Source organism: Cygnus atratus, chromosome 11 (genome assembly GCF_013377495.2).
Source record: "Cygnus atratus isolate AKBS03 ecotype Queensland, Australia chromosome 11, CAtr_DNAZoo_HiC_assembly, whole genome shotgun sequence".
NCBI classification, from domain to species: domain Eukaryota; kingdom Metazoa; phylum Chordata; class Aves; order Anseriformes; family Anatidae; genus Cygnus; species Cygnus atratus.
Window position 1 is genome coordinate 1,750,391 of NC_066372.1, and position 18,704 is coordinate 1,769,094.

General features: G+C 42.3%; 1 protein-coding gene across 2 annotated transcripts in view; it reads left to right on the forward strand.

The window, feature by feature from the left end:
• The first annotated feature begins 753 nt into the window (after positions 1 to 753).
• TNFAIP8L3 (TNF alpha induced protein 8 like 3) overlaps positions 754 to 18,704 on the forward strand; it is a 46,181-nt gene continuing 28,230 nt past the window's right edge. The window contains exon 1 of one of the 2 annotated variants that reach the window (XM_035553988.2): positions 754 to 1,199. In XM_035553988.2, coding sequence (XP_035409881.1) covers positions 1,148 to 1,199 — 52 coding nt within the window. In that variant the 5' untranslated portion in view covers positions 754 to 1,147. The remainder of the gene's footprint in view (positions 1,200 to 18,704) is intronic. The other variant, XM_035553991.2, reaches the window with a different exon arrangement.

Here is an 18,704-nt window from a genome sequence, read left to right on the forward strand (position 1 = left end):
CTGGTGAGAGGAGTTACAGAGTAAAGAAAGAAAGAAGGATCTGTGGTCTACAACTACAGGAATAAGCCTCTGGTCTGGAGACTGGGGTAGTCTACAGACAGGTCACTGACTAGCTCTCATGACATGACATACCTGAGGCTCAGATAAATCTATGAAGGCCTGTTTTAGGGTGACATTTAGTTCCCAGATAGAAAAGTTGTCTTGCTACTTTCCTGGGACTTTTGCATTAGAATTAAGGTAGAAAACAAAGAAGTAGAAAGAAAAGTAAGAAGTAGAAAGAAGAGCAGCCAGGGACAGAGACCTACCCAAGTTTGTCAGAACTTACCAAGCAGCCTTAACCACCTGAATTAGGAGATGGCTCAGGGCTGTAGTGCCTCATGCCTGTGGGACATGTGCAAAGTGTGTCAGGTCTAAACTATAAAGTTTTCAGACTCAGAGTTCAAAACAATCTTCCAACATAGCCTTTATTTACCAGGCGTTGCCAGCAAGCAACAGCATACTGGCAGCTCCAAAATTCACTTCAATATTCCCCTGGGCACTTGCTGAGTGCTACGTATCTGCTGGTCTCCACCGCTCTAATGACGGATTGTAAAGAAAACAGAGAGATTAAGGGGAGGGAGCCGTGAAGAGAGAAAGCAATGACTGAAGGTCAGGGCTATGCCCACAGGGAAAGACAGCCCGTGTGAAGGACTGTCACTTCAGTCTTTCTCACACCCCTTAGCTCTGCCTCTCGAGCCGACCCCGAGCCCACAAGGGGAGGCCACAGCCGCCGGGATGCCTCCGGGCAGCCCCACTCCATGTCCCTGAGGCGGCAGCGGGCCCGAGGCCGCGGCCACAGCGTCGAGGCCAGGGAACCACGGGCGGCTCCAAACTTGTGTAACAGGCTGTGAGAGGAACCCGGCTCTCCGCCGCGCCCCCGCTGCCTCCTCCCCTCGCCGGAGCCCGCCCGTCTCCGCTCCCCCTTGGCAGCCAATGGCACTGAGCGAGGTGGCTGCATGTGGTGGCGCCGACCCAGCGCCCGGGCTGGGAGGAGAGGAGGAGGCAGCAGGCGCTGCTGGTCGCTCGCTCCCGTTCCCCCGCTCCGGGCTCTCCTGACAGCGGCGGCCAGCCGCCCCCTCGGTCCCTCCGCCCCGCCGGTATCCGCAGCATGGACTCGGACTCCGGGGAGCTCAGCGAAGGCGAGCTGGTCTCACCAGCAGGTAAGTGGGGAGATGCTGCCTGCGGGACCGCTGCCGGCCAGCCCCCGGTGAGGCTGGGGCTGACTGAAGGAAGGGGTCTCCCGCCCCGCCGCCGCCGCCTCGGAGCACTTCGCACGGCAGCTGCCGCGCCGGGCTGAGGGGCTGCGCGCGGGGGAGACTACGCCGCCGTCCCGCTGTGGTGAGCGGGCGGCTGCCGCCCGGCACCAGCCCCGCCAGCCGCCCGGCCTCTCGGGAAGGCAGGGACCGGGTAGAGGCGAGCAGCCTCCCGCTGCCCCTCAACCCCACTTAGGAGGGGTCCGGCCCGGCTCCTCTTTGCCCCCGGCAGCCTCCTGCCCCGAGTAGGGGAGAGAGCTGCCCTGCAGCTCATGCAGTTCAGGCATGTCGTGCCAGGCGGTTGAATTAACAGCGTTGGCATCAATCTGATCCATTGTGCCTTATGTCCAGAGGCTGCAAATTTCCCTGGGTTTGGCTAGTTTCTTGCTGCCGCTGCGGGACTCCAGCAGTTAGCCTGTTTGCAGGAGGGGGGACTGCTCCTCAGAGACCAGGCATGCCGGGCCCCCAGGCCGCTCAGCTTCTGGTTTCAAGAGTCCTAACTTGTCACCAAAAAACCATAAAAATGCTGCTGTTCAGCTGCAGCCTGCATAGTTCTTAGATGAGACAGAAGGAGAAAATAAAAACAAACATCTCTCTGCCATTTCCAAATCTCCACATTCCTAAGTCCTACGCAAAACAGCAGCAAACCGTTGCTGGTGTGCTGTAATCAAAGGGTGTCCTGTGTAAGCAGTAAATGGGGCCAAACTTGCCTCAAGCCCTGTACGTATGGAAGTAAATTTGTGCTATCAGCACAGCTGGCCCACTGGCAACCAGCTCAGGGCCACCCTGTACCCCTTCACGCATACCTTCAGTCGGCGGCGTTACCACCATCGGGATGCGGGCTGCGGTGGTGTCACACGCAGCTGGTACACGACAGGCACTGGGCGAGGATGGGCGCAAGGTGCGGGAGGGACATGCGTGACCCCAGCTTCCCACAGGGGAAGTCACAGGTACCTTCTCTGAAGGCGTTTAACTGGCAGGAGACAAGCAAGCGTAACTGGAATAATGTCAGGAGCTGTCCTAGAGATCATTGTAAACACAGATAGAAAGTTACTGTGCTACACCATGAGATCATCTTTGAGAAAAATCTAAGCTAGACAGATCATGGTGAAGATGTCATTTTATCCCAGCTGTCATCTCCTCCTCCTCTTCCTCATCCCCTTCCAAAAGAAGGTTTCTACACCAAACATTCAAACATTTTAACCATTAAAAAAAAAAAAAAAATGTGCCAAATATTCTGTGAAACCTTTTAACTGTCCTATTAACACAGGAGTGGTAAACAATTGAAGGAAATCATGTAGGGAACCTGCTTTTAGCAAGGGGGGTGGACTCGATCTCCAGAGGGCCCTTCCAACCCCTACGATTCTGTGATAAAATAAATAGGTGTCATCTCGTCTAGCCTAACATAGGCTTCAGACCAATCCAGTTTTAACTACTAAAGGTGTTTATTCTTGACATTATTTTTTTTCTTACTCAAAATCTAAAGAAATAAGACTTTTAAGAGGTTGTATAACTCCTTATGTTCGTAGAGCTCAGTTATGCTGAAGGTACTAACAAAGACCACCAACAGTTGCACTTTTCATCCAAATATACAGAGCAGTGCACGGAGTGTAAATTACAAGCATTACATTTATAGAGAAATTAATGTGATATAGCTCTTGCCAACAACTTGCTCCTGTTGCAAATAGATTTTTCTTTTAAATAAATTAAAAATAACTATAGATTGCCATGCTTTTTATGTCATCACTTGCTAGCTGCCAAGAGCTGATGTTCATCGTTCTTCTCTACACCTTTTCCTTCCTTGTACTAAGAGAAGAAAAATTTGGTATTTTGACCATACATGGCACGTGCCAATGCAGTAGAATAAAACTGGAACGGAGTGAGAACTTAGTGGTTTTGTCTTAATGGGTTGCCATCAGTCTTTCCTACACTAAAGAATTATTACATGCTGTTTGTATCCCCCATCATCCTCTTCTGATTTTTTTTTTTTTTTGGATTTCATTTGGTCCCTTTTCTGTACTCTGCCATATGTGCAGTGCTGTATCTCTCTGGCCGTGGGTGTTCAGGCCTCCTGCTGTCAGTCACTGCTGCAGTCACAGAAACAGAGGGGCTGCAGCGTGGGTTTCAGTCACCACCTTGCTCAGGGAACTGTCATACCCCACAGACCCAGTGACCGGAGGCATTCTGCCTGCAGATTAATAGGGCAAGCAGAGAACCTTAGATAAATATTCAGGATGAAGTCCTAGTAATGGTCCGATTGTGGCCAGTGATTTTAGAACAGCTAGGGTTTTGTACTGAAAGTGACACATCAACTTGAACATCTAGCTTATTCTCCTTTACCAGCCTCCACACTTAAAGTACATAAAGCAGTGACTTCACCTTGCACAGCTATAAGCCTCTTATGGCCACTGCCCACTTTTCAAGTTGTCCAACTGTTCAAACCCAGCACGATAATTTCTCTCTAGGGCTTCACGATGCTAATGCAATACAGATGTTTAAAAGCACATCCCACTTAAGGGCTTGTGTTCCTCCTACAGTACGTACTGAGCCTTCTGCCCTGTCCTGCTGGAACAGCCCCTCTACCATTGCTGGGACTTGGGCAGCGTGAACAGGACAGGACAGCAAGGTTCCTTGCACACCCCCACCATCTGCCACACGTGCTTAGCTTCCAAGAGCCAGCTGGAGTCTTGCTCTGAGATCCCAGCAGCCTCATTTCCTTTAATAGCCCACTTAAAGCTGAGTCTCCAAGGAAGCAGAAGTATTTTTTCCTGTCTTCTGAATCTGTTGTCATGATAGCATCTTTATATTTCTTTGGTGCAAGCAAAAAGCTCCTTATATGTGAGTATCTTAAGATACTAGCTGTACTTAAAAACAACACAAAACCAAAAACCCCACACCTCAGCACACAAGAGCATCCAGCTCCACAACCTTGGCGTCCATCAGACCAGACTCCTCACACCCATCCATTACTGCTTTGTATTGAGTTGGCTGCATAGTCAAAGATTACATTTTTTCCCCCCCTCAAAAAATTATTCATGAGATAGACCCTACTAAAAAAAAAAAAAAAAAAAGCAAAATAAGAAAAAAAGTATATGCTTACTAGCACTACCTTTGGTGAAGTTTCTCAAATTTTATTCTGTGACAGTAGTGTTTCTTGTCCTAAAGATAAGCTTTCAGAATATGAATGAGTAATCCTAGAACAGAACATTGTTCACATTTTATGTCCACCTATTCAGAGGTGTGGGATTTCTTTTTTTCTTTTTTTTTTTTTTTTAAAAAAAAAAGTTCTTCAAAAGAGCAATGGATTTTTTTTCTAGTTCTTTCACAGGCACCCTACCACATGAAAGTATGATTCTCTGTGCCATCTTTTAGACTAGCATTTCACAAAAATCCAGGTCATCTCCAGCAGCAATCATTTAGCAGTGGCTTTGAGGATTCTGCATGCAAGAGAAAGGCAACAGACCTTCATTTGATGTGCATTGTCCTAGGTTCCTCAGCTAAAACAGGCAGGAATTCTGCCATATAGTTCTAATGCAATATTGCTTTAAGCCTTTCTACAAGCTACTAGGTCAGAACATAGGTTTCCATGCTTATTTAATGAACTATTATGCTACACTAGCATATGATATCTAGATGCTTAAGTGCCTGTATTGTCTCTGAAACAATATTGTTTATTTTTAATAAGTTTACCATATCCCAGAGAATAAACTGTTGCCGGGGCCTTCCTTCCCACTGAAGTCAAGAGAAATTTGGCCTAGGAAAGAGAGCAACTTGTGCTCCAAGTAGAAATCTAAATTGGTGATAGAATTTTTTTTGGAACATTAACACTGTGGAGCCTACAGGTTTGTGTGATGCCAGGGAGAACAAGATGAAAACAGCCTTATCACCAGCCTGGCATCCATGAAGACAGTGGGAGTTTTATATTCTTCAGCAGGGCCAAGATCTTCCCCTGTGACTCCTGGCACAAAAAGATTAACACATTTTAAATTTGATAAATTATCTGAACTCTACCCTGAGGAATAAATATGCTCGTAGTAAAAACAACAACAGATTTAAATATTATTTAATGCTGTAAAACCGCCACGACAGATGTGACTAATGTTTTTGGACCTGTAATATTATTTGATTCACAATGCTTAGCAAATAATGCTTTCTGGAAATTATTTATCATGGTATATAAACTGTCTGTACATTTGTGATACTAATCTTTTGAGCCTTTTGCATATTTTAACAGCATTTTACACAGCTAAATGCCATTGAAGTGCTAACATATTCTTGTAAATAGAAGATTAATTAGAAAGATATAAGGTATGTGGCACTATGCAAAAACTGTTGAAGACATTGCATAAGTGCAAGTAGGCATTTTGTAATTCTCTTCACAGTATCTTGCTGGTCTTTTTTTTTTTTTTTTTTTAAATCATGACAAAGTATACTTTGCCCGAGGGAATGCCTGTGTCTTTGAATAGGGAGAATTTTAAGAAAATGCTTCACTTTTTATGTAAAAGGTCCAAGTCACATATGCAAAAAAAATTAACTGGACTTTAGACAAGCAGGCAGAAGTGGTAGATAACAGCATGTTGTAAGTTTTAAAGCTAGAAAAAAAAATAAAATACTATTTTTAGTAGAAGCTACAGACTCTACTGAATGTTTCTGAATTAAGTACTTTCTACCAGCTAACAAAGGATTCTCCCTTCCCTTCTGCTGAAAAAGAAAAAAAGCTAGTTGAAAAGAGATGGACGGACTAGAACTAGCATGTCTGAGGGTCCCATACCCTAAACCCTCTTAAAGAGCTTGGATCAAACTGCCAACTAAGGCAAGCATAGCAGAGACACTCAGATACAAGACAGAGCAGGCAAGAGACACCTCAGGATCATAAGGCACTTCCTGCGAAAGAGCAGCAGCCAGGGCAGGCGCGTGGCCTGAGAGACTGACTGGGTAAGTTTTCTCGGACCATTCTACTCTTCCCTCCAGGAAAGACATGGGCTTTCTGGGATTTACATACAGACCCCTCCTTAGCAAAATGACTGTCAGACTGGGAGCCTTATCCAAATGAAAAAAAAAAAAAAAAAAAACCTTCAAAAGGCAAGACTCCACTCGTGCTGTGTTGGTAGTACAGACCATAAATAATCCTATTTTTGTTAAGCTGAATAGACAATTTGGTTGAGTAGGTCAACCTCTTCAGGCTTCTGTTTTTTAAAATCAAGTGGAAATACAAACTTCATGAAGCACTTCACTGAAACCAAAGGTCACCTGCTTGAGCATCTGTGGACCAGACTGCTAAGCAGCAGCCGTGGACAGCATATGAAATAATACCCTTTTTCAGTAGCTTTGATGTGCTCCAGTAGGGAATTTGTACCTTAAGAAAAACTCAACCTTCCTGCACTTATCAAAAATGAAAAACAAAGATCAAGATTTTCCTCCTACATTTGATAGGATGGCATATCGAACCATGTGGTCTCAGAAGGACCAGTCATCATGAAGCAGACTGACTCTCGGGCAGTGAGAACAGGCACATGAAGGATCTCATGTTATCTTACTGAATAAATATTTGAGATTCTTAATCAGATTTACTCACTTTCAAGGCAGAGCATGCTAGTGCCAAACACAAACAAATGGCAGACAAAAGCCAGCCACGACTTCACCAAATCAGAGAGCTCCTGTTTCTCAGGCACAGAGATAGACTTTACACTTAGATGAATATATGAAGGGCCCTAAACTGAGGTGTTCACACCTAAACATATGTTTCTAGCAGTCTGAACAGAAAGTCTCTACTTTGAAAAATAAAATAAGATTAGTGGATATGGACAAACCTTGGAGCAAACATTTGACGCTAGTTCATAGATGGGAATATGAAGCTTTACCCTGTCACAGCAGTCAGTGATTATTCCTGTCTGCCCTGCCAAAAGCCTGGAATGACAGTGAGTTCCATTTCATAGGACATTTTGGCAATAGCATATATGCTGTATAATGCTATATATATATATATATATATATGTCTCCTCAAAAATAACTCATACTTTGAAGAGATGTGTCTTTCATCTTTCTTTGCATCTACACCAAAGACTAAAAAGTCATGGCAGGAAGAGTAGGTCACTTTTTTTTTTTTGTAAAGAAAGAAAAAAGAACAAAGCTATAAGCCCTAGGTAAAAAGGAAGATGGTAGGCCAGGTGGATTCACAAGTACATCAGCCTAGGTGGGAGGGAGTTCTAAAGACCTGGCCTTCCTGAGAAGCCATTTTGCTGTTTGCATTTTACTCGGTATCACTTGGGGTGACAGGCCCTGCCAGGTCCTAGGAAAGCAGGTGAACCCTCTAACTTCCTAAAAGCACTTATTGTCTTTTCTAATAAGCTAAGCGAGGCCTGGCTGTGGACCCAAGCAGCGGTACACTAAACTGTTCATCTATTAATATATATTTTGTCACTGTTCCAGCCCGTGCCAGATAGACTCCCACAAAATGTCCTGGCATGAGATGGAAGATAACAATGGCCAGTATGAATTAAACAACATTTGCAGTGTGGGAAAGAATTCAGCTTGCATCCAGATGGCAGTACTCTGGTGTGTACAACAGGTTCTGTCCCAGTTTACTTACAGATGTAGACCCAGTGGTCAGAGCAGGCTGCAGCCTTTGCCATGACAGTGACTTCTGGTGCACCACTCGCAGGTGTCCAGGCTGGCGGGTTGCTTGTGGGTCTCTCTCAGAGCAACTGCCTTGGGTTAAGACCAGGGTTTGGAGCCTTGCCCAGTCAGAGTTGAGTTATTTGCCGTTTCCCTGCAGAAATCTCTTTGCCAGTTAGCTTTTGGGAAGGCATCTTATAAGCTGACAGAGGTTTAGTTCAAGGAGACCTATGGAAAGCTGGGACAAAATTGCTGCGGTAATTATGATTTGGGTCTCTGGTATAAAACTTCCTCTTGAGAAGCCAAACTGAGCTCAGGCCCTGCCTGGTAGCCAATGATTTTCTACTCTAGATTTTCTACTCTTTTTCCCTACCCTAGGTTTGATTAACATCTATTAACATAATAACAGATGGAAGATTATTTCAACCTATGATATGAAATAATCATTTTGCCATGAAGACATTCCTTTGGTCTTCTTACTGGTGCTGTTTAATATGAAATGTAATCTTCTGAAACACAAATAGTATAAATTAGCAGAACACCTCATTACCACCAAAAAACATTTTATTTCTGGCATTAATTTTGTTTATCCAAGCAGCTTGTGTTACAAGGAAAAAAAAAAACACACAAGTTTTCCTCTCTTTGAAGACATATATTAACACTATTACTTCGTCACTGTTTCCTCTCCAAATAGTTTTCCGTTTGTTTCTACAGCATTTAATTTATGTGGTGAAATCACTGACAGATGCAGGTCAAAGAATTGCACATTTCTTGGACTTTTGAAAGTGAGGTTCTTGGGGAGGTTATTTATTTTAAAGACAACCATCTTTCAGATGATGTTTCCAATAAAAACTTTGTACCACAGTGTTATGTCAGACAAATGTCAATGCTTTATGTTTGCTTGTGTTTAATTTTAAACTGTGTGTATTTGTGCACTATTTCTCCCTCACTCTTAAAACAGAGGGAAGTAGGCAAGAGGTATCAGGAATGACCTTTGTGGTCACTTCAAAGCAAGTTATAGTTGGTGTCGCACTATTTTGATACTCATTACTATTTTGATGCATCTTTTCTTTAAAAGCTTCTCCTAACAGTGGAGACTATTAACCATAGATGCAAAAATAACCAGTACAGTCATGACGTGCAGCTACTGGATTTCTTAGAAAATAAAGAATCAGTGAGGGGAAAATATTAGCTTGCATTACAGATTTAGGAATGGAATAAAAAGTTCACAAGCCTACATATATGTGAAGACTACTTCCATGAACTCTGTGGAGTGCCAGTATGCCCTTTCTTACCAACTTGGACTAATTGGTGCCCTTTAAATATACCAGGCACTATAACAGTAAAGAAGGAAATGAAGGAAATGTTTGTTCACCGATTGTATCCGTTCTCTATCAGAAGCCAGCTTCTACCGTGTAAATCTAGCCAGAGAGAACTCCTAGCCAGGCTCAGGCTTTTTCCTCATCTGTATTTGTTTGTGAAAGTGTATTTCCATGTCAGTTCTTAAAGGCTGATGTCAGGTATCACCCTGCATAAGAAGGAATGACATAGCACTTTGTATCCTCGGAGCCGATACATCTGAGATTTCACTCTTACCAGCCCCCTGCTTTCCCCAAGAAGAGACCAATATGTTCATCCAAAACAGTCACCGCTGGTATGTCTCCACAGAGTACTTCCTTTACAGAAATCATACAGAATTGAAGGAAAGCCAAGAACAAATCATCTTTTTTAAGGACAGATGAATACCAGTGTTCACCATAATTCCATGATTCAAACGTTAAATTTTGGATTGAATCAGATTCCTAAGGGCTTAGAGCAGTCCCAGCACTCAGTTTTTAATCAGCCAGTACCCTCCAGACCAGGGTACCTCTTGCAGCCCAGAGGGCTATTTCCAAATTGTGAACTAGGTTTCTTTTTAATGGGTTTTTATCTAGCCCAACAAGCTTAAAAGAAAGTTTTGCTGATTTTTGTCAGTGCTAAGTGTTTAAAAAAGTATTAAAGAAAAGCTAGAAAGTAGCTACTTTCAATGTTAAAGTTGCTACTTGCAATAGCTTGTACCAGTAAAAGGGGATGTTTTGACTACACTAACAACAGTGAATGGAACTGCTCCCTGGGAGGATATACAGGGCTTGAAATAAAGCTCAGTGCATGCAGCCTGCTGTGGCACACAGAAGGGAAGGAAGGTCAAAAGCCCCCTTACACCCTCCCTTTCACTGCCACATGCTACTGAAGAGGTTAAGTCCTTTGTACAAATGGAAAAACAACCTTTTGGATATTTTCTCCAACTTCTAACCTCTGGAATCTTTTTTGCTTTTCTTTTTGCACAACCTTGCCTCTTGAGCTAAGATTGTGTTCCTTCTCCAAATACCCACAACTTTCTAGCCTTACTGATCTCATTTCCCCTGTGCATCAGTCAATACACTACTTTCACAAACCTCAATTCCTCCAATCTCAATCCAATTCCTCATGCTTAACTCATTTCTTTTCAAACATTCTTGGATTTATGAGTTCTGCCACTATGAAATAGGACAAACACTGTTCCCTCCATGAAAGGGAAAACTGATGGGAGTAGGATATCGTCTTGTCTTAATTACAGGTATTAGAAACAGATCTGCCGTGCCAGAACTAACCTGCCTCCTCTGGAAAACAAACAACCCAGACAGTGGGCTTGCAAATGACATAGGCATCATCCTGATTAACAAGGCACATCAAGTAAAGGAAAGTTTGATCTTGAAATATTGGAGCAGATAAATAAGATATTTGCTAGAAAATGAGAATACAATAATACCTCCACAGGAAACAGCAGCTTCTCTCTTACTTCCAGAATGCATTCCTGAACACCTACTTGGAGAAACAGCACACTCTTACCGCATAAGATCAGATCACTGGGCTTGAACAGCAGGTCCAGGGGCAGAATTACATTTTTCTGCAGACAGCAGCCTGTGGCTGTCACTGATCAAATGAGGTCAAAGGAGGACACTGCTTTCTAGTGACATAGCTTAATTACAAGGAATAAAGGAAAGCAGAGCAAAACCCCTCCCATGTTTACCAACATATTCTCAAGTGTTTTAATGAAAAAGTTTGAATAAATAGATATTGTGAGAGGATTCAGAAGTTGCCTCCAGGAAGCAAGCAGAAACTTTCAGCAGCTGCTAAGAAGCAGTGAAGGTGAGAGATGCTTATGGAAGCAAAATTATTCTGCCATCGAGATGAGGAGAGTAAAGACAGACACAAGGGATGTATTAAGGAAAGGTGGTGTAGCAGGGAAGTTGCCAAAGCGGAGCAGGTTCACCAGAACACCAGAATAGTAGCTGCATCCACTTTTCCTCTCTACCACTGACCTGGCTGAGCTGAACCAAACTAGCATCAGCTGAATCTGCCCCTTGAAGGGCCAGCAGCCACCCTGACACCTAGTCTTTGCCTCCAGCAGAGAGGAGTCCCTCACTCTTACTTTGGAGACTGCCTTATCTTTGTGGTTTTCCTTTGCCTGAGACTGAGTTTGGAGTAGATGTGACTCCTGACAGGTTAGCAAAGTTTAGCATGCATGTACAGCACTGTCAAGCACAGAGACCAAGGAAGCTACTCCTTGTCTCCCACTCTTCCAACACAAGGGTGATTGGAAACAGGGTCCTTATCTTGCACCGGGGTCTCTCTCTGGATCACGTACCTCAAATGCCAGGACCCACCCTCATTTTTCCTCAGTCAGGAGCATCTTGCAAGTGACCTGCCAGCACAGAGGAGGATACCTGGTCCTACCCAGCAGGCAGGGAGAGCACAGCTCTGCCCTGGGGCAGCCCCACACAGCATCTCTTCCCTGTTTACATGTCCCAGCACAACAGAAAGGTTGCGAAATCATATCATGTATTCATATCTTCAGATCTGTGCAGCTTCGAAACTCCCTCAAGAACCATGTCCACACTTTCCCATCCATACACAGAAGACAAGTAACAGTTGCTCTGCCTTGCTTAGAGCTCTGTGTAATCACCTTCTGGATCTTCTCTCGGAAAATATTGCCTTAGCAACAGCTGAGCAGTACTAAGAGAGCTATGTGCAGGAAGGGAGTTTAGGGTGATTGGGAAACCACTGTTCTATGAAAATGTGAAAAATATTGAATAGACTAATTTCCTTGAAGTTACTGTAGTCAGTGACAAGGAAGTAAAAAGCTACACATGAAATACCTCTGGCTGTGCACCATGAAGTTTGACTAGACATACCAAATAACCAATGCAGGCAGCCATGACTATAGGACGGTTTTTTGATTATATACTCATCACTGAAACAGCTTTTCTACATTTATAGAGTTCCTTTTTCCTCATAGCCACATTTGAAGGAAATTCCGATAGCATATGAGCTGTTATACTAAACACTAGTTGTGGAATGTTTCATTTCTTCCCTCACTTCTACAGAAGCTAAAGCAGTAGTTATGTTTCCTAATAGGGTTTATAATTTAGGGACAGCTGACACCTCTTAGTCAGTTTATCAGTGACCAAAAGACAGTTCTGTTTGCTCATGTGTTATTAAAGAGGTTGAAAATGAATCCTTAAATAAGTACTTAGCTTGCTTTTAAAGCAATACCACTTCTTTACCATGAAAGTCATAAAAATACACATGACATCACAGAACTTAAAGATTCACAACTTTGGTTGTTGAAAGCTTTACAGCTATCTGCTTCGATTCATTTGGTTTGAAACTTGGCTTGGTCTAAAATTTTTTGAGGCTAAAAACATTTTTTTATGGACAGCATGCGACACAGTATAGCTAGGCCTTTTTTTTTTTGCCTCCCTTAGAGTAAGCAAAAGTGATTTTCTTCAACTACTGAAATGCTATATGTAGAAGAAAAACTAAATAATTCCAAGTCACGGGCTTCAATAGTTCTTTATTTTGCTTTTTACAATAAAGTCTAGAGAGGAATGCAGTAAACAATATAAAAGCAATCTCCTTCATAAAAATGCATACAGCATCAGAAGCAGCTTAGTAGTTAAAGAGAACAGTGATCTGCAAAATGGAAGCCATTCTTCTGTTGGTTCACATTTTTTCACTCTAATAATGATCATACCCTGGGAGATGCACATCAGTAAATCAGATGTTTAAGATAAGGTTTAAGTACTTTTTAACAAGTCATTAGACCTAAATAAGGGGTAGGTTCTTCATCTCTCAAGAGGTACAGTTGGAATAACAGCTCTGGGGAAGAAGAGAATGTTACAGACCATTTTTGTGCCATCAAAATTGTACCCTGCTGGTGGGGATTAATCTCTGCCTCCCCACTCTTGCCTCTGAGGAGCCTTATGGCTGGGAAGCTGCCTTCCTGGGCAGCTTCCAGGAACACACAACACTGCTGCTATGCCACAGAAGTCCTGCACCTTGACACTTTGCAACTATTTCTCAGGCCTTGAGAGACTGAACTCTGCCAGGAGTTAAAGTAGATTCTCGTGGTGAGTTGGGTTTTTTGTTTTGTTTTGTTTTTTGGTGGCATTGTTTTGTTTTTAGCAGATAAGTATTTATACACATGCAAACATATAATATAGGTATTTGAAATACCAAAGAAGTGGCCAGTTCCGCAATACCACAGTCTGCCACATACAGAGACATCACAGATGAAGCATTAGATGGCTATAGGTAAAGGGTGTAGGTGAGATACTCTCAGGATACACACAGATGTCAGATCTCAACAGTTGGGATGCTGATTTGCAGTTTACATAATTTAGAGTTGTTCTAGCGGAGTACACATTGATACACATGTGCAGAGTAACAGGAAAAAAAGGCAATATTTAAGAAACTCCACTGTCTTTCATATGGAAAGAGAAGAAAATATTTATGGCCAAGATTTCCTTTTTTGTTTTTTCATCATTAAAATTGTGGCAGGACTCCTTTCTTCATGTAACATCCCAGTAGGAGTGTGTACTAATGATACTATACTCACATTAAGCCTGGACTTTAAAAATATATTAACTGTTTGGCTACCAATTTTATGCATTGGTGGAGATAACTGTCATCTGTATATCTTCTAACACAAGATTTGCTGCTTTAGTTTTCTAAGTAACACTTTCCTGAATTTCAAAGTGAAAGGGATTTGAAATTTAAAGACATGTATTAACATACTGTAAAGATATCAGTATACTTTCCCTTTGAAAGGATATCATATGGGAGGTTGTGCATACGGATGATAAATTACTGGACTGACAGCAGGGTCTTAATCACACCCTTAGGGAAGTATTTCAGTTGCATCTTTCTCCTCCTATTTCTGGTCTGCTTCATCCATTTACCTTTATCCTTTTTAGGTCATAAATATTTTTTGTTATGAGTCTGTGCAGTAAGGATCCCAATGGTTTATTAAGAGCTAGTAAAAACTAATACCAATGCAGTTCATGGTCACTGCAAGTACATTTACAGGTATCTAATAAGAAAGCTTCAGTCCCTAAGAACACCTCTGAAGTTGACAACTTGAATATGAAAAAATACATATGCATTTGACACTGTCTTCCAGAAGTGTTTTATAAGAGGCTGCAGTTTGAGAATTAATTTCTTAACCACACTTGACTTTGTTATGTTAAGCAGAAGACTGCAATTTTACTTTTTTTTTTTTTTTCTCCAAACTAATGCTACGGCATGTCATGAGACAGTAAAGGAATGTTACAAACCAAAGTAGAAAAATCTTACTACATTTTTAGCAATTTAGCTAGAGAGAAAACACTCATGTTCTTCCTCAGCTTTCCATTGCTTCCTATTTAGACCATCTAGCTCTCTGGCAATGAAAGCATGTGTAGAATAAAAATAGCTCCAAATTGTGGGTTCCGTTGAGGAGTAGTGTTTCTCCTCCCCCTCCTAATACACGAGCCTCTTACTGAAATGAAGAAAGCCTTTCACCCAAAGAGAATTTACCAGAACAAAAGAAATCTGCCAAAATTAATGTGCTCATGACTGCTGGCATAATTTCCAGTATAATTCTTTCAAAATACAGGGTGGGATCAAGCACAAAAAAGAGATCACAATCAGCAGTGGTAGGATGTAGGCTTTCTTCCATGACTGCGATGCACACACCATGGTCTAAGTCCGTAGTTCCCCCGAGAAACCCACTCTAAGTCAGAGCAAGAACTGTTTCCCAGAGCACCTAGATTCATTCTATTTTCATAACCTGAGCTCCTCACAAACAGTGTTCTACCACAGTTTGAGTGGACTTCTCATATTAAACCCAAAGTCCACCTACAGCATAATAAAAGATGAAAGAAACTTCTCTGGCCTGCTGGTCTTGTCTCAGAGAAAGGAATGCATTATATGATTGATAACTTCTTTCAAGCTCACATTTCTCTGTAAAATAGATACTGAAACAATGCACAGTGATTCAAAGCCTAGTTCAGCAAGGGAAACAAAGATTTTCTACACCAAACCAAATTGTTATCCTCACTTTACTTTTTATATGAGCAGACAATAACTTTTACCAAAGATGTCCTAAACACCTCATTTTCAAAACTAGCAGCCTGTTAGAGACAAGCTCCAATCTTTCTGAAAAAAGCTCACTACTCCAGTTAGTATCTATGCAGATAGCCCACCAGTCCTGACAATAGCCAAGCAACCCTTGCTGGCTTTAACTTCAGAGCTTCTGAACCTTGTTGATTGATCAGTTGCCTGAATCACCAAATTGCAGGTGATTTTAACACAAACATTGATTTCCAAAACATAAATACAGACAGGTTATGTGCATAGGCTCATCAAGACACAGCTGAAAAGAGATTAAGGAAAACCACTTGATTCTTCTTTTCCCCTAAACCAACCCAGAGATTTCTCTCCTCCTCTGCAGCTAGCTTGAAAACGATACACTGTGTTAAACTATGAAATCAAGCGTGCATCCCTTGTATCTTATGCTATCAGGCCACATTCATATGAGTTTTTAAATACATAATCCATTCTGACCTCACTAGATTCAATTGAGATTGTTCCCCCTTCTCACTCCGAACACCACCTCAGGTATTACTGGTTCTTAGCTGATACAGAAGGCATTGCCCTATAGACTGCCTTCACCTGTCCAGAAGCTAATGTTCCTTCAGAAAGCCAGGTGCAGCCACCTTCTGTGCCAGCTGGCTTTGTAAGCAGAAAAAGAGCTCATCTAAGTCATCAGCAAACTATACCTGGAGGTCTGTCGATAATATCTTCTATTTGCGTATTATGTAGCCTTGAGCATAAGAGCCATTATTGACAGCTAGATGAACACGCACACACTTTTAAATGAGAGAAGCCTATCTTTCTATAGGTAGTTGTAAATGAAAGTTGCCCAGTGCCTAGAGGCACTTTGTGGGTGTAAATTACACCTTTAAAAAGAGGAATGTGTTTTTCTGCTCAATTAGAAGTACACCATCTATTCCAAGCCTAGAGACTGATTACATGTTGTTTTACAGCATAACACTACAGTGAGGCCAACAGGCAAATTAATACTGAGTGCAGTTGCTGAGGAGCAGATACACTTTCTGGCAAACCTGAGTGTGTCATTTTATACATTAAACATCTGTTTTGTCTTTTTTTATGATTATAATTTTCATCTTGCTACAACAAAACCATATATGGTAGGAAAAAGTTTTACAAAACAGAGCTGTTCCTGAAGTGACTCAAGCTGGATGGTCTGTTTAGTCTATCTCAGAAATCTGATTTTCAACAAAAAAAAGGAATGTTAGAACTTATGAATTATACGTAGTCTTACTCTTTTGTGACAGTGCTAGAAGTCTCCCCTAGAAAGGAGTCCTGTTGTGAATGCCAGCCTCATCCTGACCCATATGGGAAACACTTGGAACTCTTCAGCCTTCCTCCCACAGACTTTAGTTTCCATGCAAGTAAGGGAGGTGAGGTCTTGCAGGTGGTTGCTCAGCTGAACACTCCAGGGATCAGGCCTTGAGGTGTTCTGCTGAGTCTGTAACCAGGAATACCAAACCTTTAATTCAGTTTTTATGAAGTCAAAATTTGGCAAGGCCAAGAAGGCAGCCTCTCGTAAACTCTAGACTACAGAAGGAGAAAGACACAGGCTGTCCTAGGGAGAGAGGATGCCAAACCAAGTAGTCTTGCCTTCCTTTTACCTGCAAGCCACTCAATAGGTGCAAAAGATTTGGAACTTCTGAACACAAAGATTCTTAACCTTTATCATATGAGGGGACAAGGAGGAACATATTTATCCTCTCAAAGTCAGCAGGCTACAAAGTCAACATGGCTACACAAGAAGAGTACCATAATTGAAATACAATGCATGAACAAGACTACTACAGAAGGCAATTGGCATGATGTTCAGCTATTCAGCTGCCAGAAATAAACTAATCAAGCCTTGATGATACTCATTTGAATACTAGGGGGGTTAGACATTCATCTGCCTCTTAAATCAAAATAAAATACCTCAACAGAAAGCAATTAAAATATTACATGACAGTACTTCAGGGAGCATTTTAGCTTACAGTACCAGGGAACATTCTTTCAGTGAACACCACTCAAGCATGAAGCATGTACTTGTTTCTACTGGTTAGCAGAGCAGCTTCCTCTCTCTTACCTCTGCTTCCCCCACCACTGCTAAAGAGAACCTTCAGTTGAAAAAAAAATTAAAGTTAAAAAAAAAAAATCCTTCAAATACGTAATCAAAAAGTTTAGTGGATCTGTTACCACACATAATGTCTCCAGAGGTCACTCCTTGGTTCACGCAGGACTTTGCAGAATGCCCTTCTGGATGCTGCTATCAGTTTGTAACTAAAGAATTACAGCTTGAGGTTTTTGTATGTTTAGGTTGGCTTCTTTCAGCAAAAGCAACAGCTTACATAGTCAATCGGAGCCATTTGCAGTTCCATGAGATAATGAAACAGAGCTATACTGGCCACCCAAACACTAGCTCCACCTGTACCACTTGGCTTCTTCTTTTGACCCAAAAGCCAGAACAACATGGCCAGACCACAGAAATCCTATACACACGCACTGCTTCCCATAGTGCTGCAAAGTCACTCTGTTACAAACATTTTCAGGGCAGGCCCCAGTAGCCATTCTGGGCTGCACAGAACACACACCAAGTCAGACCAGGTTCCCCTCCGGCCCAGCACCAAACACGAGGACAGAAACAGCCCCAAGAACGTCATGTTTCCTGCACAGAAACACTCACACAGCCTCCAACAACTAAGAGACCCAAAACCTCCCAGCTTAGACACCACACCAGTAGCACTGAGGACTAAGCACACACCCACCTCACAAGTTGTGTATCCCAAGTGCAAGTCTTCCACAGCCACCTTCTCCTCCCCACTCCCACCCATCTCTTCTATTTCAAGCACCAAGTGCAGCTGCTCAGTGATGCCCTTGTTGTGCTGATGGGCAGCACCTTGTACTACGGTCGGCAGCAATCCCCTTTGGCCCAGACATCAACCTTGGATGGCCCCAGTGCAGAAAGAAAGCCCTATGGAAGATAAATGCCCACACTGCATACTGGCCTCACTGTTCTTCCCTCTTTCTGTGGCAGAAACTCTGTGAAATCGGAGTGCCAGCTATCAGACTGTTTTTTGAATTCTGTTAATGTTTTTGAAAACTAGTCACACCATCGTTTGTCTTGCAGTGTAAAATTACTTAATATATAAAATAAGTATCTTCAGAATACAGTAAAACAATTTAAGTGCTCAAAATACTTTATTAACATCATGAGGAAAGACATAGTTACTAATTTTGCTATTAGTAATTATTTTTTTCTTGTGTGGTACTGGAACAGGGCCTGACCTTGCAGTTTTACTTTGGTAAAACTCACATCAAGTGAGCAGTTAGTGATAGACAAGTCATTATCTGAGAAGAAAGCAG